This window comes from Tinamus guttatus, unplaced genomic scaffold (assembly GCF_059628265.1).
Source record: "Tinamus guttatus ecotype Peru unplaced genomic scaffold, ASM5962826v1 Tinamus_guttatus_pri_ptg000770l, whole genome shotgun sequence".
NCBI classification, from domain to species: domain Eukaryota; kingdom Metazoa; phylum Chordata; class Aves; order Tinamiformes; family Tinamidae; genus Tinamus; species Tinamus guttatus.
The window spans coordinates 262,200-282,787 of NW_028289304.1; the positions used below are offsets into that span (position 1 = coordinate 262,200).

The window sequence follows — 20,588 nt, forward strand, 5'->3', positions numbered from 1 at the left end:
ACACAGCTCTGGGCAAGGGGCTCCTGACTGCTGTCACCTGGGGTGGCCATAAAGGTGATTGCTCCTCCTGGGGATTTGTCTGGCTGCGGCAGTCTGATCCTGCCTGACAGCTGCTGTGTCTGGGATGTGGCTTGGCTTAGCAGTCTGCTCACCCAAAGGGAGCCCCACGGTCTGGAGGTGCCCCCGGCGCTTCCTTCCCGCAAAGTCCGGTGGGCTCTGCTCCTCCGAGATGATTATAGTTCCGAGGGCAGGAGGCTCCCGGCCTGTATGCCCATGTGCCTGGGGCTATTCATAGACAGGGAGGCTGGAGGTATTTATGGATGGGAGTCTGCAAGGGAGGGAAAAGCAGCCCCTTTTAGAGCAGGCTTTGAATTGTGTAGCCAAAAGCAGTGTTTGACAATGACACAGCCACAGTCCTGTTAACAAGGTGCCCAGAGCTGGGGCTCGTGAAGGAGGACAAGCTGCCGCTCTGCGTGCAGTGAGGCCCCGGGGCTGGTGAAGTTGTGTCGTGCCCCGTGGGAGCAGCACTATAACCGTGGCATCGGAGCTACACAGCTTTCCTTTTTTCATTTTATTTCTCTTCTGGGCCCTGTGTGCCTCTTCTCTTCCTGTCTGCCCCGCTTGACGTATAGCAACCGGGGGCTGAGGGGAAGTGGGAAGGGTGTCTCTGACAGTTTTCCTCCCCCATCCCCTTGCACAGCTTTTTAAGAGGTTTGCTGGTGGGAAGGGGGAAATCCAAACTGGAATTCTGCCTCTGCAAGCCCGGGAGGCACAGGTGAGCTCTACAGTGCCAGAATAAGGCTGGATTTCACCTATGTGACTTGCAGCTGAATGGAGAAGCCAGAGGACATTCTGCTCCTGGCCATGTGTCCTGGCTGCCTAGGAGCTGGAGGAGGTCACTGGTCACCCCAGAGAGCTCCTGCTCCTGCAACTGGCTCACGTGAGTGGCCAGATCGCTGAGCCTGGGACAAAGGGCAGAGTGTGCCCCCAGGAGGGTGCTGGTGTGGGACGCGTTGTTCCCGGCCTCCCGCGTGCCTCCCTGGGGCACTGCAGGATGTGATGGGTGCTCCAGGTGCCCCGGTGGTGCTAGGGGTGGGAGTATTGTGGCCATGAACTAAACTCCAAGAAGGAAAATGCGGGTTCCCGCGCCACAGCCGCGTCGTGGTTGCTGTACTCATCCCTCATTCCATGCTGGAGCACTGGGAAGGAGGGGGCTGCCTCTGGAGAAGGCCCTTTTGTGGTGTGAGGGACAGGGGAGCTGCCACCGTACCCCAGGTGGAGCAAGTTACTGAGTCGGGGGAAAGCTCCCTCATCTCCTCTCTGTCTGCTGTGACTCCTTGTTCCCTCCTGGCCCTGCTTTGCCCCGTCCTTTCCCTCTGCTCTCTGGTGCCAGGTGCCAAAGCCGTAGAGCTCCCTGCTCCAGGCCACCTCTCCCGAAGGACGGATGTAAAATGTTGCAGTTTGAAAGCCGTAGTGGTGGTGGTGGGGAAGGAGATATCAAATCAGTATCGGATTCACGAACAGTCTGTAGACCATAGGTCCGATCGCTTTCATAGAATCATTAAGGTTGGAAGGGACCTCTAGAGGGCATCTAGTCCAATCCCCCTGCACACGCAGGGTCACCTAGAGCACGTGGCACAGGACTGCATCCAAGCGGGTCTTGAAGATCTCCAGAGAAGGAGATTCCACAACCTCTCTTGGCAACCAATCCTCTTAGCTGTGGATGGCCTCACGCAGCCCTGTGACTTGGCCCTACCCAGGGCTCTGGGTGTGAGCGAGGTATGGCGGCTACTCAGGTAGCCTGAGGCTAAGCTCTCCTTTTGTTTCCCGTTACCTCACTGGCTCTGTGTGTGTTGCTTCCACATAGGTGAGTAATGTGGCCTTGTGCAACCCCTGCCAAGGGCTACACTTCTGTTGTGGCCACTGTGACCCGTGGTGATTTCATAATGGGGGCAGATGATACAAGCAGATCTTGAAATGGCAAGTAGCCCACGCTGGCCTCTGGCAGGCATCACCCAGGACACTGGCTTTTACGAAGCACTGTTTTATCTGCAGCTTGCTGTGAAAGGAATGAGGTCAGCCGTGTTGCCTTTTCCTGGTGCCCCGAGCGTGTGTCTTGGACCCTCCCAGGGTGCTCCCGTGCTGCCCCTGCCTTGCCCTGGGCTATTCCATATGTCCAGGGTTGGAGAGGAGAGGGGGAAGAAGGCGGTTGTATCTCTGCGAGCTTGGGTTGGTTGCGTGTGCCAAAGCTGAAGGCCCCTATGGGCAGTTCCCAGGCCACAACTGGCCACCCCTGGCAACTCAGGTGTCTGGGTGAACAGGCTGCCCAGAGAGGCTGTGGAGTCTCCTTCTCTGGAGATCTTCAAAACCTGCCTGGATGCCACCCTGTGCTACGCACTCTGGGTGCCCCTGCTGGAGCAGGGAGGTTGGACTAGATGATCTCTAGAGGTCCCTTCCAACCTCAACCATTCTGTGATTGTGTGATGTGGGTGGCAGCATTAGGGCCTCTGATCTCTGTAGAGCCCAAGCGAGCTCCTGAGAGGCGCTGTTGGGTCTCTACTGATGTCCTGGTTTGCTAAGGAAAAGGCCAAATAGCCTGTGGCCGGAGGAGTTGGGGCGGTGGCAGCAGGAGGGGACGCGCTGCCTGCGCAGGTGCCCTGTGCCGCTTGCCTTTCTGTTCCATGTGTTTGCTTTGTTGCGGGTCACCCTACACGTGCTACAGTTTGGGGAGTTTCTCCCCGTGTTGGAGAAGTGGCAGAGGAGCTTCAGATTCCAGCTTGGAGCTGCCCGGGCTGCTCCGTGGGGGAAGGATGGTGCCTGATGGCAGCAGATAGACCTGGGGGTGAAGGGCAAACACTGGCCTTAATAGATGAGACTGTTCTCGCCCAGTGCAGATGAATTTTGAGACACCTGGAGGTTGGTTTCATGGAACAACCTCTGTCAGGGGTAACTGTGGTGTTCCCCCCTCTGAAGTCTACAACAGAGGTGTGATAACCACGGGACTGGAGAGGATTCCTGCTCGCCCCGTTGCTTCCCACCTCAGCCCACCCTGCCGTGGGTCTCCGTCCCGTGCTTGTTTTCCACGTCCTGGCCACTCCGCGCGGAATGGCACCGCTAAGGCACGTTTGGAACGCAATCTGGTAAGGGATGTTAAAAATAACAAGAAAAACTTCTTCAAATATATTAACAGCAAAAGGAAGGTCAGGGAAAATGTGGGTCCGCTGGTGAACGGGATGGGCACCCTGGTTACGAATTACACAGAAAAAGCAGAGTTGCTGAATGCCTTCTTTGCTTCGGTGTTTACCAAGGGCAGCCCTTTAGAGCCCCAGGCCCTAGGGACAAGAGAAGAAGCCTGGAGAGAGGAAGACTCGCCCTGGGTAGAGGAAGATTGGGTCAGAGAGCACCTAAGGAAACTCGATACCCACAAATCCATGGGCCCTGATGGGATGCACCCCAGAGTTCTGCGGGAACTGGCGGATGTCATGGCTAAGCCGCTCTCCATCATCTTTGAAAGATCCTGGAGAACGGGGGAGGCGCTGGAGGACTAGAAGAAGGCCAATGTCATGCCAGTCTTCAAAAAAGGCAAGAAGGACCCAGGCAACTACAGGCCAGTGAGCCTCACCTCCGTCCCCGGAAAAGTGATGGAACGGCTCATACTGGCCATTGTCTCCGGGCACATGGAGGACAAGAAGGTGCTCAAGAGTAGTCATCATGGATTCACCAAGGGGAAATCATGCTTGACTAACCTGATAGCCTTCTATGGTGGAATGACCAGATGGATAGATGAGAGGAGAGTGGTGGATGCTGTCTATCTCAACTTCACCAAGGCTTTTGACACCGTCCCTCACAACATCCTCCTGGGCAAGCTCCGAAAGTGTGGGATAGATGAGTGCACAGTGAGGTGGATTAGGAACTGGCTGGATGGCAGAGCTCAGAGGGTGGTGATCAGCGGTGCAGAGTCTAGTTGGAGACTTGTAGTTAGCGGTGTCCCCCAGGGGTCAGTCCTTGGTCCAGTCCTGTTCAATTTATTCATCAATGACCTGGATGAAGGCACAGAGTGCTCCGTCAGCAAGTTTGCTGATGATACGAAACTGGGAGGAGTAGCCGATACCCCAGAGGGCTGTGCTGCCATCCAGAGGGACCTGGACAGACTGGACAACTGGGCGGTGAAAAACCTCATGCAATTCAACAAGGCCAAGTGCAAGGTCCTGCACCTGGGGAGAAATAACCCCAGACACCAGTACAGGCTGGGGACCGACCTTCTGGAGAGCAGCTCTGCAGAGAAAGACCTGGGTGTCATGGTGGATGACAAGTTGACCATGAGGCAGCAGTGTGCCCTCGTGGCCAAGAAGGCCAATGGCATCCTGGGGTGCATTAAGAAGAGCGTCTCCAGCAGGTCGAGGGAGGTGATCCTGCCCCTCTACTCAGCCCTGGTGAGGCCACATCTGGAGTATTGTGTCCAGTTCTGGGCTGCACAGTACAAGAGGGATGTGGAGCTGCTGGAGAGAGTCCAGCGCAGGGCCACAAGGATGATCAGGGGCCTGGAACATCTGCCCTATGAGGAGAGGCTGAGGGAGCTGGGCCTGTTCAGCCTGGAGAAGAGAAGGCTGAGAGGGGATCTAATCAGTGTCTATAAGTACCTCAAGGGAGGGAGTGAGGAGGATGGTGCTGGTCTCTTTTCAGTGGTGGCCACCGACAGAACTAGAGGTAATGGCCACAAACTGAAGCACCAAAAGTTCCACAGGAACTTAAGGAAACATTTCTTGACAGTGAGGGTGACAGAGCACTGGAACAGGCTGCCCAGAGAGGTTGTGGAGTCTCCTTCTCTGGAGATCTTCAAAACCCGCTTGGATGCAGTCCTAGGTGACCCTGTGTGTGCAGGGGAGTTGGACTAGATGACCTCTAGAGGTCCCTTCCAACCTTAAGCATTCAATGATTTTATGATTCTGTGATTCTCCCATTGCATCTGCGCTGGGACCGGAGGATGCTCCTTTCTTCCCATCAACACAACCACCCCGAGCCGCAGAGCCTGGTCATGGGGAAGGAAGCTGGGAATCAGCTGCTGAGGAGGGCCTCCGCTTCCTCCTCCCCGCTTGCGAAGTGACTTCTCTCGAGGAGCCTGGTCATTATCCATCTCCCTTACGTCTCTCCTTCCAACCACAAATAACACCAGGGCAGCTGCTGGAATGTGAGCCTGTCAGCAAAGCCCAGGCTCCCTGCTGCTGCTGAGGACGGGACAGGAGCCTCCGGGGGTCTCCAGGCCGCTGTGCTCCTCTTCGGCCCGTCTCCGTGCCCAGACGCATCCCTGGTTGTGCTGGCTGGGAGAAGCCCTCCTGCAGTGCGAATCCAGGTCGGGAAGCGGCTGGGAAGGATGAAGCGGGATGAATCAGCTGGGCGCCATCGGGCTCGGCTCTTTGACTCAGTTCCTTGTGCTGTTGTCAGGCTGATGCTCAGGCCGTAGGAGGAGGGCCGAGCTGCTTCTTGCTAATGCAGCATTTGTGGAGCTCCGACCTGAGATTTCCTGCCTCCTGCTTGCAACCTGGCTTTGTTAGATGGTTTGGGGGCATTTTGGACCGGAGGAAGCTGTAACAGCGATTGGCATAGGATGGTTGGCAACAGGGATGTGATTTCTAGTTGGAAATGGGAATTTGATTTCTACTTGCTTTGTCTTCTCTTAAATTGAAAAGGAATGGGGGGCGGAAAAAGTATTAAACAGGAATGGACCTTCCAAGCAGCAGAGGCTGAGACCTGGCCGGGCAGCTAAAGCGTCTGCGTGCAGGGCAAGGTGGAGACTGTGGTGGCTTCTGCCTGGCGAGCCACGGTTGGAATTAGTGCTGCCCTTCATGCCAAAAGATTAAAGATCAATGGGTCTGCTAGTTAAATGAAAACTGTACTGCTGCCGCGAGTGAATTCTGGGTAATGAATGACCTTTGCTTTCTGCACCCACCTCCTTAATATAAAACTTCTTGCAGTTTTTGCCGTGCGAAATCCGTGCAAATATTTCATAACTCTGTGAATGAGTGTTTGTTTTTTTGCTGATCTGTATGCAAGTGAAAATTGCAGGGATTTCGCTGGTGAGTGCGTAGCTGTTGGCAGCCGGAGTCCATGTTAACCAAGTGTGTAACTGCTGTGCTTATAAAAAGCCCTGGCTGGCTGCAGTCACGGAGCTATTAGCAGTCTGTGGCTGTGCAGAATGGCTGATAAAACTTCCTGTAAAGAGCTCTTGACCGCTGCTCTCCCATCCCCGCGCAGCTGCCATGCATGAGCTGCAGGAATATTCCAGCCTTTCCTAAATATTTTGACATTGCTCTAAAGCAGTCTTGTGTGCTATCTCTTTTAAAGCTTATATATTTAAAATAGCGAAATTGTTTTATTTGGTAAAGATTTGCAATTTGTTCTGGAGACTTTCCACCAGCGTGTTGCACAGGCTGTGTTTGAAGACAGTTTGGCGGTACTAATGGAGATATATATATTATATATATATAATAAAACTTTGCAACTGTTCTTGCCTTGTTGCTTTAAAGTCAGTCGGCACAAATATATCAGTTGCATCATGTGATGGAAAATTTATTTTCAGCGGTCCCAGAAATGACATAGTTGTTCCTTAGACTGAAATGGCTTTGAGAAAAAAATTGGTGCTTTGCAAGGTAGAAAATGGCAGAAAAGCGACTTGGCACTGGGGCTGGCAGCAGGAGAGCCCCGGGCTCCAACCCAGCTCTTTTCTGGGCTGCCCAAGGTCTTGCTCTCATCCATCCGTGGGTTTGCACAATTGCCAGTGTGCCTGATGGCTTGCTTTTAAATGAAGCTCGAAGCACATCTAGAAGTAATTCAAGCCAAAAGTCCTTAAATGTAGTAATCCATTTCACTTGCATAGTGCAAACTCCTGAGCTAGCTCCACATCTGAAGCAAAACTGAAACTGGGGCAGCTCTTGCTGTTTCTTCAACCTTCCGCACGGGCTTTCATGTCCCGTCTTTCCCCCCAGCCTGCTGTGGCTCCGAGCATGAAGGATGCTTGAGATTAGACTGAAGGTCATCTAAATGCTGCTGTTCTGGGCTCACCTCTGCCCGTGAGTCAGCAACATCCCTCAGTTCTGGGGCCCATGTTTATTATATTAAGGAAACAAACTAATGCTCTGAGGTGGGCTGAGGGGAAAGGAAGCTGATGGGGAATTTCCTGGGGAGGCGGGTGGGAGCCCGCAAAAGTTTTGGAAGAGAGCTCGTCTTCTGGCACCCGTTGAAGCAATGCTCGCTTCACAAAGCTGGAAATGGTTGTGTGTGTTTTCACAAATGACAAGCTTGGAGTTTTCAATTGAGTGGTAGATGTGTTCCTCTCATTTGTAGCCTGTTAATTAGGTGGATTACTGCTTCGGGGGCTTATCTGCTTTTGCATACCAATAAATGCTTACTAACGTGCTCGCTTTTCCTGGCACCTGGCCAGCATAAAAGATTTTGGGGCATTCATCAAGTCTGTTCTTCCCCTTTCTTCTCCCACGCAGAGAGACAGTTTAAATTTGGCTGTTCTTCCTTTATTTTGTTTCAGTAATTTCAAATCATTTGGACACTATGGGCTGTTTTATATACTTTGAGCACAAGTTCTGGAACTATGTTGGATAGTAGAAGAAAAGGAAAAAAATCAGGTTTACATCAGCACGTTTCGGCCTCTTCTCCATTTTAGTGGGTTCAACATGGATTCTTTGGGCTGAGTATTTGGAAGTGTGCGAAATTCTGCCTTGGATTTGGGTCGCTCTAGTTTAGATGATGCCAGATTGCCATGGAGACCCGGAGTGGTGTCACCAGCCCACAGCCTGTCCAGTTGCTCTGAAATCTCCTCCGGCTGCTTTGTGTGCAGTCAGTGCCTCTCAGTAGGTTTGTGCACATCAAAGGAGTCTTCTCATGCTCTGAGCAAAGTCCCTCGCAAGCAGCTGGCCGCAAACCCACTGCTTGGTCTTCCTGAGAGCTCCCTGTCAGTGGCAGAGTGCAGCCCTGGCATTCCTCTTGCGAAAGGAATTTTGAACTCCCTTTGTGAAAACTGGTGTTTCTTCTTTCTCAGCAAGATGTGTTTAACACTTGGGATGTCTCTGCCAAAGAAAGGCAGAAGTGGTCACAAGGGTAGTTTCTTAATAGCACTGCTTGTGGGCTGCCTGTGGCAGTGAGAATTGGTTTGGCTTTGCTGTCCAGAGCTCCCATTCTGTCCCTTACATAGTCTGATATTTATTTTTAATTATTTTTTTTTTCTAAAAATATAGTACCCACAAGGAAGTCCACACAGGCCTTCTCCATCAAGCCCCAAGACTGGTGCCCCCATCGAAGTAGATCTTTCCACAAGCAGGCATCCAGACAGATTGCAAACCTTGTGATTAGTTACGGCATTCCTTGATGAATGATTATAGAGATTGATAAAATTTACTACTTAAATAGCAAAGATTATTTCTGTTTTAGAAGTTGATGTGAGCAAAGTTCAGTTGTTGGTGCTTAAGTTGTTTCCGTAGAATATGGAAATAAATATGCATCATCTTTCTTTCCTTTCAATACTTGTTTGATATTTCCAGCCCTTGCACTGCTGCAGAACTTTGCATTGGTTTGGGCATGAAGCAATCACTGCAAAGAAGTGTGATTTTTTTTAATTTATTTTTTCCTTCCAGTCCTTGATATCTTATGTCTTGTAAGGCAACATGTTGCTTTCCACAAAACACAGCTGATGCTTGTGTTGGTGGTTGTGAAGGACCTGCCTGGCCCTGGAGAGCTGGAGAAGGACGTGCGTGACACAGTAATGTGCTTCTCCCTTCAAATTGCATGTCCTGGAGTGGAGGTAGTGCTCTCCCTATAAAATGTCATGTTTTCCCAAGCTGGATTTCTCTTTCAGTTCACTGTGGCACAATTGCTGATTGATTGAATTGATCACTTTTACAAAAGAATAGGCGTGCTGGCAGTTTTATGGCAAGATTGAAAGGGTTGCTGCCTGCTTGCACCATCTTTACTACACTAACTGCACATTTTGGTTACGGAGCATAATTTGGATGGTATTTGCTCTCTTCCTTTTCAGGAAGAAACAACACTAAAGGGCCAGTGCTTCCTGATGGCATAAAAATGCTCCATGTACTTGGTGCTCCTGCCATGTACAGGCTGCTTCTGCCTCCAGGGTTAACTTACCCCCACGCCTGAGCTCCGGAGGAAGTTTGTCCCTGTCAGGTGAGGCTGCCTGGGAGTGCATGTTCCTTTCTCCTTAGATGGGCTGGGGAGCTTTCTCGGATGCTCTGCTGCTGCAGTGCCCTTAATCCTGCCTGTTCCCACCACAAGCCCAAAATCGGCGTCTAGAAGTGGCCTCTGAAATAACAGGCTCACGGAGCATTCTGAATTAGAAGTGTCACAGATGCCTGTGACTGCCCAGGCTTTGCCACTCAAGTGCTACCTTCCAGTTCCGAGTGCTGATACTGGAGGAGGCCGAATGAATCTGCTTGCTCCCCCCTGCTCTGGACCCTCCTGCGGTTCCAGTGCTCTCTGAGTGGGAGCAGGAGTGCTGGGCTGCTCTCCCTGCCCTGCCGCTCTGGAGGACGGCTGCTTCCCCCAGCTGTAAATCCCCTTCTCGCTGCAGCCGGGTGCTCTTTGCTCCCGGGCTGTTTCCCACGTGCCAGTGATGCTCCGGCACTGCTGGCTGCCTCCCTCCATCCCTGAAATACATTTCATTCCTTGTGAGCGGCGCATGGAACCAATAGGGAGCCTCGGGCCTCTGTGAATGGCTCTTGCAGCAACATTGCTGAACGTCTCAGGAATGCAGAGCTGGACAGGCTCCGAGCGCTGGCAGCCGCACTGGCAGCCACGCTCCACCCCGCCGACCTCAGAGTCTCGCGCCCGAGCGGGAGGGAGCGCGGCCTCTGCAGGATGCCAGGAGCGGGTGCTGCCCAGGCCAGGCCCTCCTGGCCTTGCTGTTCTCTGCAGGCCCATAGGAGCCATGCCCGGCCTTCCCTGCATGCCCAGCCCTTCCATCCCCCTTTATTTCTGCCTGCTCTGACTCATTCCCAACCAAAATCAGATCCAGTTACTTTTCGTCCATTTCAGGTCTTGCTCTTTCCTCCTCCATCCCTTAAAGCACTGGCTGAGAGCCATCGTGAGCTGCCTCCTGCTTCCCTTGCTGCCGCTCTGAGTCTCCAGGCAGCTCTGGGGACTGTCCCCCGAGGACTGAGGCTCCTGGACCTCCTGGGTCAGCCCAGGGTAAGGGCCTGGAAGGATGCGGGCACTTGCTCAGCCCATGCCGTGCTGGATGACCAGCATCTCCTGGAAGCACAGGGGCTGTTTCCTTGCACGTAACACTGGAGTCAGTGGTTCAGATTGGCAGGCCAGGATGATACAGCCCCTTTAGTAGCACTGGAGGAGCGAGGCAGCCATAATTGGTTGTCTGATAGAAAAATAAATAACAAAAGCAGATGTGGCGCTTCCTGTGCGTGCTCTGCATCTTCCAGCCATGTGTGGTGTAAGGACGAGAAAGTCCCTGGGGCCGATTTCTGCTTTGGGTCATTCCCTCCGGAGAGCGTGCATGTCCCTTCCTCTGGGCAGGCTTGCGGGAGAGGAAAGGGAATGCAGCCTTGGAGGGTGCAGCCTTGGGGCTGGTGGGAGGCCGGGGCAGCTGCAGAGAGCGACGGCCGCCAGGCTTGTGACGAGGCAGAGGGCACGAGTGACGCTCTGTAGGACGCCAGGAGCTGCCGCAGCCCTGGGGAGCGCTGTGAGTGTGCTGGGTCGAGAGCAGCCCGAAGGGAAGGGACTCTCCCTGCAAGCCGCAAGCGGGCAGGTGGCAGGCTTATTTACAGCCTCCTCTTGTTTTTGTTATTGCGCTCTGAGTTTGATCTGCTGTAAAAATATTGTTGTTCCAGTTATGTCATTAAAGCCGGCCCCAGTGTTTCAGAAGCCTTTTGAGGATGCCCGGTCTGAGGACAACCTGTTATTTCCTTCGAGCTTGACCTGGCTTGGGGCTCGGTTCATGTAGCTCTGTGGCACTGCTCCTTTAGCAGTTGCTGCAAGAGCTTCAGCACTACCAAGTGCTGTGGGTGGGTGTCCTGCCAGCTTGCTTGGGTCCTTCCAGGTCACCTGCTTTATCCTTAACTGTGCTTCTCCAGCAAATGCGATATCCAGGGTGTTGGCTTGCATAGCAAAGGCACTCGAGGCACAGAAATGCTGATTCTGGGGCTTGCAGCACAGTGACCTGGAGAGCACAGAGTGACTCCAGTGCAAGGAGGAGCTGGGCCTGCCTGGCTGAGGAGAGAAACTGAAAGAGGTATTGCCCCTTTCGGGAACAACACAAACCTGCATGAGTGTAAATTAAACTACCTCATTGGATTGTGTAATTCAACATAATTATAGGTGCTGCCACAACAAGGCACTCCTCTGCCCATGTCTGCTTCTTGCCATGGCAGGTGAGTCAGGTCAGACTGACTCAGGGGACAACTATGGCTCCAGGAGCCGTGCTGGATTCCTGAGAAAACATGCCCCGCAGCTGAGTAATCTCTAGATCTGAAGGGGGAGGAGTCTCTAGATCTGAAGGGGGAGGAGTGGCAGGAACACTACCCTTTTTGGTGTAGTTTTGCAGTTACTCTGCATTGCGTGTGCTGTGGGCCTGTGCCATCAGGACTGCACCCATTGGGTGCCGAGCGAAACATCTTTTCTGCAGGGACTCTGGATGATTTGGGGTTGCCTAAAGGCCCAAGATGAGGCCTTTAGGCAACCAAGATGTAAGCTAGAAGCTCACAGTTTCTTCCTATCTCTGCTACTCTGGGCCTTGGGCATTGCAGCTCCTCTTCTTTGCTGAGCTGCCTCCCCCCTGCCCTTCTGCAAGTTGTCATGTGCAAGGAGACCCTTACCCTGGTTTAGGGCAACATTTGGTGCAATAGACGCTGGTTTTGGAGCACTAATACCATACACAGAGGGAACGGTGCCTTTCCAAGCTGCTATTTTTAATGAACAGTACTGTTAGTTGTAGAGCTGGTGCTTGTTCAGCTGCTGTGGGGCTGATAAGCACTTATGCCTGAAAATCAGCTGACTGAGGAGGCAGAAAGGGTCCTAGTGCTATTCTGCACTCTAGCAAGGATTGTAGCTTTTCTAGTACCTCAAAAGCTGCTCATGCAAACTCGTGTCAGCATGTAAGTGCAGTAGAAATCAGCAACTATGAGCTTTTCTTTCTTACAGTGAGTTCAAAGGCTTCTGTCACTTCAAATTGGGGCAGGTTCTGCCTTGGGCTCTGGCTGCGTCTCGTCAGAGTGCTGCTGGACGGGCCATTTCCTTTGCCCTGATTTCTGAGGAGCAGCTACCTGATCCATAGCCAGAGCAAGGACTGGGACTGCAGCTCAGTCCCCAAAGCACTGAGGTTTTGCTCTCAGGACAGAGCCTGACTTTGCAGAGAGCAGTCTTCATCTGTCCAGAGGCAGAGGTCCAGCTGGCAGCGGTGAGATGACTTTCTGCGATTTTGGGGACAGTGGGCTGTGGTGGGGAAAAACGAGAGGTGCTTGTCTGGGGGGCACGAGCACTGCCAGATTGTGGGCAGTTCCTCTTGTGTTGGCTTGGGTAGCCTCGACTAGCTAGATTGTTCTGCCTGTGTCTGACATTGGGTCCTGAGTGCAGATGTCAGCATTACCCATGCCTCCTGGGGCAGGTGGTTCACAGCCTAAACTGTCTCTGTCCTCCTCTGGCATTAGTTAGGATTCCTTTTTCTTAAAAGTCATAAAAATCTATAGTTCTTGACAACTTGAGGCTGTTCCTGGGTGGCCCACCCAGCTGGTAGGTTGCTTGTAGACTTGTAGTTGGCACAGCATTCGGTCGGCTGCTGCTGGAAGTGCTGTCTGAAATTGAGAAGGAATGGGAATAGACTGACTGGGAGCAAACAGACTGGAGACCAGACCTGCCTTCTGAAACATGCAGTGAGGGAGAAACAAAACGGTTATTTGGGTAGTGCTGTGTCAGCCTGGGATCGCGTGACGTCAACAGCGGGAGCTGTGTTCCTGGATGTTGGATTCCTGGACATCTGTCACATTCCTGCGATAGAAAAGCCAGAACTTGGGTACTGAGGAAAGGGAAGCAGCTGGCTTTGGAGACAACCCAGGGAGGGGAGATAGAGCAAAAGCCTCTGATGCTTGTGGGCCTGGAGAGCAGTGCCAGGCCATTGCAAAGTGTTCGCTGTGCGTGTGGAACTGGGGTGAGCTCGTCAGGCCTGGGCTGTGCCGTGGGGTGGCCGATGCCACAGGCTCGCAGCCTGCTTGCTGGGTAAGTCCCCAGAGGAAGTTTGCGAGCGCTTTGCTGTATGCCGCCTGCTTCCCCATTATGCTCTCACCCGGCAGAGGTGTCAGCTGCTTGGGGGGAAGTGAAGGGAGAGCAAAATGCCGAGTGTGGTTTGTCAGCGTGACCGTGGGAGCAGGGCCACCAGCCCCTCTCCATCCCGGAGCAGCTCCCTGGGCTGCAATGCATCCTGCAGCCTTTCTCACCTGCATCGCACGTGCCTCTAGCCAGCGTTGAAGCCCAGTGCCGGAGCGCGCGTGCATGTGGCAGCAGGAAACTGGCAGCCGCGTATCCGCAAAGCGGGGTGGAGTTTGTTTGCGGTGGAGCACGGGACCGGGTACCTGGCGCTGCTTGGCGCCTCACCAGCCACCGTGGACCTGCCATTTTTTATTTATTTTTATTTTTGGAGGCTTTGACTTGATAAGTTGTGTGGTGCCAGAGCAGCCAGGGAGGTGGACAGCCAGTTGGGCGATGGTAGGGAAAAGTGCAAAATGCCTGCGAGGGGTGGGAGGTCGCCTGGGCTGCTGCTGGTGGCTGCAGCATTGGAAATGGCTCCTGGCAGCTCTGAGCTGGGAGGGGAAAAAAAAAAGAGAGGCTGCATCCTGGTGAGACGTCCTGGAGCCAGGGCGCAAGGCTGCTGGAGCAGCGCTTGCAAGCTGAACGCTGATGTCTCCAGCCTTGTTTCCCTCTGCCCATTCTGCCCATGGTGGGAGAGTGCTGGCTGTCTGAGCAGTTGGGTTACGGTCATCTTCTCAATCCTGTGGCTCTATTCTCTCTTATGCCTCTTCTAATTGGCAGGCCTTTACCCTTTTTGTGGGCTTCTGGCACCAAAGCTGTTTCCCTGTACCTGTGGAGCGCCTCTCTGCTCCTGCTGTGATGAGCGGGTGCGCTCCTCGCTGACTGTGTCCAGGGCCCAGTTACCTCCCAGGCCAAAATACTGACTACTCCCAGGCCTAGCAGGTAAAGAGTGGTGGTGTGCTCCAGAGTGGAGGTGACTCAGCTGGTGTCCTGCCCCAGGGCCTGTCGCAGGCCCCGCTCCGCTGAGCTCGCTGCTCTCCCACAGGGCCTGCCCTGGCTTACACAGCTGAACCCATTCCCACAGCCCGGCTGTGTGCCTCGTCCTCCTGCTCAACTTTCACTGGGGATCCACATGGGAATGACCCCACTGGGCGCTTGGGCGGGCTTGTTAGCCCCCTTGGAGGGTCTGTGAGGAGGGGATGGGGGACAGAAAGAGAGGCTGTCACCCTGAGGAGAATATGTAGGTTTGGGAGGAGGACAGCAAGAGAAGAGCTGGATGGAGAGGACAGGCAGGAGGCTGAAACAGTTTTGACATGCTGAGTATGGCTGATCTCTCTTCACCTTCCTCTTCGTCCCCTCTGCTGTTGCAGTCCAGGACGCTCCTCTCTGCTCCTGGCCCACTTAGACTTATCAGGTTGGCTGTCTCCCATGTAGCTTCATCATGACATGTTGCACTGTGTCCCTTCCCAATGCGTGTTGCTGCTGGGCTGGCTGTCCTGAGTCTGCCAGAAAGCTGCTGCCTGGGAATGGCATTTTAAGAGGGGTGGTTGCACAGCCAGCAAAGTGACAGTGGGTCGCGTGGAGCGGAGGAGGAAATAGTGCCCTCCCTGACTCAAGCGCATCTGGGGCAGGTGCCTCCTTGAGGGCTTAACTGATGCATGCAGCTGAACTTCCTTTATTCACACAAGAAATTTCCTGTTTCCTGTTTCACCTCTGTTCAGGTGAGCTGTGGCTTCCCCCAGCTGCCTTTAGGATCTCTGTGCTGGCCCAGGCCTCATGCTGCCTTGTACCCTGTTTCTCATGCAACTTGGAGCCTCGGAGGAAGGAGTCAGTGACAGCCTGTATGTTGTGAGCAAGTGCCTGGTTCTCATTCGGGCCTGGAGAGCCCCTTTGCTTTTAGACAGTTGCCTCTGTGGCTACAGCTCTTGCTGACTTGACCTGATGTTCTCCAGGGGCAGGGGTTCTCCCAGCGAATCCTGCAGTGTATAAAAGGTGTCTTCTTCCCCCAGCTTTTAATTTATCAGTCCTTCAAATTTAGTGACTTTCCTCTCCCAGGGAATGGGAGCTGCTAGGAGCCACCCTCTCCCTTTCTTTATCTCTTCTCTCTGAGCAGCTTCAGGCTTTTCTGTTTCTCCGGGTCCATCATGTCTAGGAAGTGTGGGTGCCTGTCATACATTCTGGGGAATTTTGGGGTGGCTGAGGGTCACAGCTCTCTCCTCAGTTTCTCAGCTTAGCACTGTCAGATGTCGCTGTGGGGCCTCTGAGGAGTCCTGATAGCTAGGGCAGGACCATACTGGCTCAGGGTCAAACTTTGGGTTTCCTCTTGTGGTGTCTGTGCCATGGCAGTTCTTAATTACAAATCCTTCCATCATGCTCTCCCATCTTATCTTGCAGTACTCCCATGCACTCATTTCCTCCTTGCTGACAGTGTCTGTGCTGAGTAACAGCTATGCTCACTTCTGTATTTGAACAAAATCGACTGTGTGACCTTGGAGTCAAGGCCCTGATAGGGGGACAAAAGCCCTTAACTTTGGCTGAAGGCCCCGGACCAGTCCTTGTGTGTAAAGAGATCACAGGCTCTGAATTTCATTTGAAGCCCTTGCATTTACGAAGGACTTTGCTTAGATGCCTGTGCCTGTCTGTCTGGAGATGTCCGTCACTTGGAAGCTTCTCTCCATTAATACAGAGAGGTGCACGGGCTCTTAAATACGCGTAAAGGAGTAGTAGTTATGGGAGGAGTTGAGACTCCCTGAGCAGCAGTGAGGTGCTGGTCTGTGTGCAGGCTCAGCAATGGGAGCTGATCCATTTCTGTCTCCTCTAGCAGGTGACACAGGAGTGGGGACTGTCACACCGCCACCATGGTTGCCCTCTCGCTGAAGATCAGCATCGGCAATGTCGTGAAGACCATGCAGTTCGAGCCTTCCACCATGGTGTACGATGCCTGCCGGTTGATCCGGGAGCGGGTGCCGGAGGCCCAGATGGGGCAACGTAAGTAACCTGTGCTGGTGGCCAGTGCCACCCATCTCAGCTTATGTTCCTTGAGGTCAGTTTCTGTCCTGTCCTGCTTTCCTTTAAAAGTATTTCTTCTGCTTTTCTCACTAAATCTCCCCTTTTCCTCTTTTTATGCCCATACAAATTGCCCTGAAAGCCCCCTTGTATTTCTGGTGCTGGCACCCTTTAGGCACTAGTCTTTTCCTGGATGCAAAGTCCCCTCTCCCATTTCTGTAGCTTTGGACAAGTTACTTCTCGATTCTGTGTGCTCTGTGACCTGCTATGTTTGCTCAGAAAGTGGCTATACATTCCCCCTTAGGAAAAAAAAAAAAGGAAAAAACAAAAAACAAACAAACAAAAAACCCTTGGACATATTGAAGTCCCTCCCTCTTCAGTTTTGTCCTAGAGCCATTCTGGAATTTTTTCCCACATATAACAAGAATAATCGGCATGAGTATTTGGGTGTTTTCCTAGTATGGGGGAGAAGTAGGTTTTCCCTGTCTGACTGAGACCAGAGCCTGATCTGGTCCTTCCCTAGTAACTACTCCAGGTTATTGGCTGTTTCGCAGCCACCATCTTGTGCAAAAAACACTTTACTCTGAACCCAAGAAGCTTTCAGCTTTCACCGATGAGGGTTTTGTTGAAACTGGTATATCCTTGCAAAACATTCTGCATCTGATGAATTGTTCTCATCCAAGAGCCTGGTTCCATTGGAAAGTATTCAGAAAAGTGCCATGACTCTGCCATCACTTGTTTGTATGCATTTAAACAGCTGTCCTGGATCTAAGGAGTATTAATAAACAACATAAATGAACACTTCCTTAGGGACGTAGGTTGTCCTTTGTGTGGTTTGTCCCCTCCCTAGCAGTCCTCTGTGACGTGCTGGTATGTGGTGACCATGCTGAGCTCGTCAGTCCCAGTATCTCCTCACTTCTGGGAGACTCAGAATTAAATCTGTGACAAATGACCTCATAGTTTGATAGATAGATTCATGCTCTAGGATATGTGGTCTACACAAGATTGCAGCAAGCAGATATGGGTCTGGGACAGCAGGATGAGACTCGCTGCAAGTTTTGGGGGTATTATCACTGCCCATGTTGACGGCCTCCCTGTAGCTCTCCTCCTCCACTAAGTCATCTTGGCTTTCCCTGGAATGAAGCACCTCCTCTCCCAGCTGGATCTGCCCATCCTCTCTGCCAAGTCTGAATGCCAGTGCCTAAAAGGGCTCTGCCTCTTGTAAATAAACTGCCTTGACTCATGAAAGGGAGATGGTGTCACCGCAAGCAGCTGAGTAAAGGCCTCTATATAGCAGTGCGCTCAACAGAAGGCAAGCGTGATGCTGAGAGGCACGGGAAGAGGAACAGGGAACAGCACGGAAAATATTAGCGCCCACGGAGGGTGGGGCCTCTGGCGTCAGCCGATTTGCCGCCTGCCTCCGGGGCACCAACTGGGCTCGGAGAGCTTGGCCTGGCCGGAGTGAGGGGTTCCTGTCCCGCCGGAGCTGCTCGCGAGGAACGGGATGAGGTCGTGTCTGTGGGAGGCTCTGTGGATGGGAGGGCGGCCGCCTGTGCCCGCTCTCGCAGCGAGCCCAAACACTCTCACATCTGGGAGCAGCGAGTGCTGTTTGGATAAAAGGAAATGCCATTCTCACTTGGCATGTTTTTTCATGTCATGTCCCCTTGGTCTGTCAAGTGCATTGTCAGAGAGAGACTTTTGGACCAAAACTTTGGGTTTCAAAGAGGCACTGGACGTTTACATAGAGGCAGAGCTGTAACAGCTTTAGAAGGAACATTACATTTCCTGCTCCTGGGCATGAGCCAGACTACCTATAAGAGAGATAAATCCTTAAAGGGAGCTGGTTATTCTCAACTTGCTTTTCAATTTCTTACATTTTTTTTTCTTTAACTGATGCTCTCCATTGTTGGAGAGGAAAGTCTGAGCTTGGAAGTTCTGGTCGGATCCTGTTGGGGAGCTGCTCCTGAGCTTGCATCTCTGGTCCTTACCCTGCTGTCCTCTTCCACCAGTGTCCCCTCTACCCCAAGGGGCTTGGATTGCAGTTTTGGTAACCCCAGATACTGTTGCCCCATTTATTTACTTTTGCCTTCGTCTCTAGCTCATAGCTTTACTGTTTCTATAAGATCCTGGCACATTTTATTTCTCTTCGCTTACTTGCTGTGTGGTATTCATGGATCCCTTTTTGAGTAGCTCTGGGTTGTTTTTTTTTTTTTTTTTCTCTTGTCACCTTTAGCAGGTGACTGCCACTTAGCGATATCTGAGTGCAGTATCGTAACACAGTCCACAATCCAGGTTACTTCCCAACTAGCCCTTTCCGAGCACACGTTCCTCTGCAGCTTCTCTTTCTGGGCCGGGAAAGGGAAGTGTGATCCATTGGCACACGCGTCACCCAGATTCCCCTAACTCTTGCATATGGTTTCAGTGCTTCCTCAGGGCATCTCGCTCACTTGACCACTTAATTTTGAGCATTGGATTTTCCAAAAGCCGGGATCTCTTGTGTTATGTACTGAGATACCTTTCTGCATTCTGGATGCTTTGGTGCAAGTTTCTAGCTGTGCTCTTGCTCTGTCTCGGGAAGCCCCTCTCCATCTATGGATCTGGGCTTGGTTTTTCATCTTACCCAGCTTTAGAATTATTCTCTTAGAATTTGCTTTAAAAAAATAGCTTAAAAAAAAAAAAGAGGCAAGCACCACTGAATTTTCTGCTATCTGTTAAGTCATCTGTTTAGTGAGATGTTAACCACAGTATTAGCTAGGCTGGAGTGTGCTGGCTCAGGATTTTTTTCCTCCCTGCAGAAAACTGCCAAGGAGATGACCACTTATAAAATTAGTGACCAGTAAACAACTAGACTGACAAGCCAAGACAACTTCCAGTCCTGAGTTGGATGAAAGACGGATAAAAGTTATATCAAGATTTGATGAATAGTTCTACACTTATCCACCACTTTTGAGACTTTGTGAATCTTGATTATATCCTACTTCAGTCTTCTTGTCCAAACTGAGGAGTTTCAGCTTTTGTAGCTTCTCTTACTAAAGCAGCTGCTCTTTCTGGTTGATCACTTAAGTTACCCTTCTCTTTATCTTTTCAAGTTCTGCTATGTCCTTCTGGATATGTGCAGACTAAAATAGGACATAGTATTCAAAATGTGGATGTGCCAAGTTTTTATAGACAGTTAAAGTGATACCCTGAACATCTTATTCTCAGCACTGTTCTTGATGATGCCCAGCATTTTGTTAGCTTTCCTGGCTGCTTTTGCTTGTTGTAGCAATGATTTCAGAGTCTAAACCCTAAGCTCTTTCTTCAGCTGTAGCTGTCAGTTCCAAGTTAAGCATTATGTAGGCATGCCTTACGTGATTTTTTTCCATAGATAAATATATGGCAAAGCATCTCCCCTGAATTTTGCTTCCTGTTCTTTTCTTTTTTTTTTCCCCCACTTGGGTTGTAAGGTCTCACTTGCTGACAGCCTGACAAAAGAACTCAGTGTCATCCACAGAGAGATTTCTCTGTGGACCTTCTCGCAGTCACCGGTGGAGATGCTAAATAACGTGTCCCCATGTCGAGCCCTGCAGGGAGGTTAGAGTGCCTTGTACCACCGAGGCTGAGTTTGCATCGTCTGGCCTCTTGAAGTAGCTTTTCTCTCCACTTGCAGTGGTTCTGGGTACTCACTGCAGTGTGCGCAGATACTGCTGTGTCTTGCATGATGGTTGACGTGTCTGAGCACAGCCTGGCATCACGGAGGCCCTGTCCACTCGGTGCTCTGTCCAGGATCTCCTTGCTTTTGTTACTCAGCAGAGCTGCTTCATGTGCTGCGTGCCAGCCTGGCCGTGAAGCGGACTTCCCTCCCTTCCCTTGGACATTCAGCTGTGACAGGGAAACTCATTTCCAAAGGAACTCCTGAGCTGTGCAGGGAGCAGGCCCCCGGGGCCTCGGTTCCTCCAGCTTCACTGACAGAGTCCTTGCTTTGTGTTTCAGCCAATGATTTTGGACTGTTCCTTTCTGATGAAGACCCGAAGAAAGGGATCTGGCTGGAAGCTGGGAAGGCTCTGGACTACTACATGCTTCGCAATGGGGTAAGTGCCCAGAGCCCGTGTTTGCAGCCTGGCTGGGCTGTCAGACACGCTCCCAGGGAGGCGGGTACTGTGGGTCCCCGCACTGGCTGCGGTTTCGACGCACGCTGCAGTACCCCATGCAGCCTGGCACCCTGAACACTCCTATTACTTGTCCTCTTCAAGACAATGCTGGAAACGGAGTGGCTACAGGTGCCATGGTGTGGTGCTGTTAGGTGGTAGCAGTGGTACCACCGCTGA

The 20,588-nt window shown here is 52.1% G+C and overlaps 1 protein-coding gene across 1 annotated transcript in view; it reads left to right on the top strand.

The window, feature by feature from the left end:
- The first annotated feature begins 16,102 nt into the window (after positions 1-16,102).
- The window catches only part of LOC104575226 (talin-1-like), a 38,827-nt gene continuing 34,341 nt past the window's right edge, over positions 16,103-20,588 (top strand). Inside the window, exons 1-2 of the mRNA XM_088537440.1 lie at positions 16,103-16,263; positions 20,254-20,351. Of these exons, the coding sequence (XP_088393566.1) occupies positions 16,134-16,263; positions 20,254-20,351 (228 nt within the window). The 5' untranslated portion in view covers positions 16,103-16,133. The remainder of the gene's footprint in view (positions 16,264-20,253; positions 20,352-20,588) is intronic.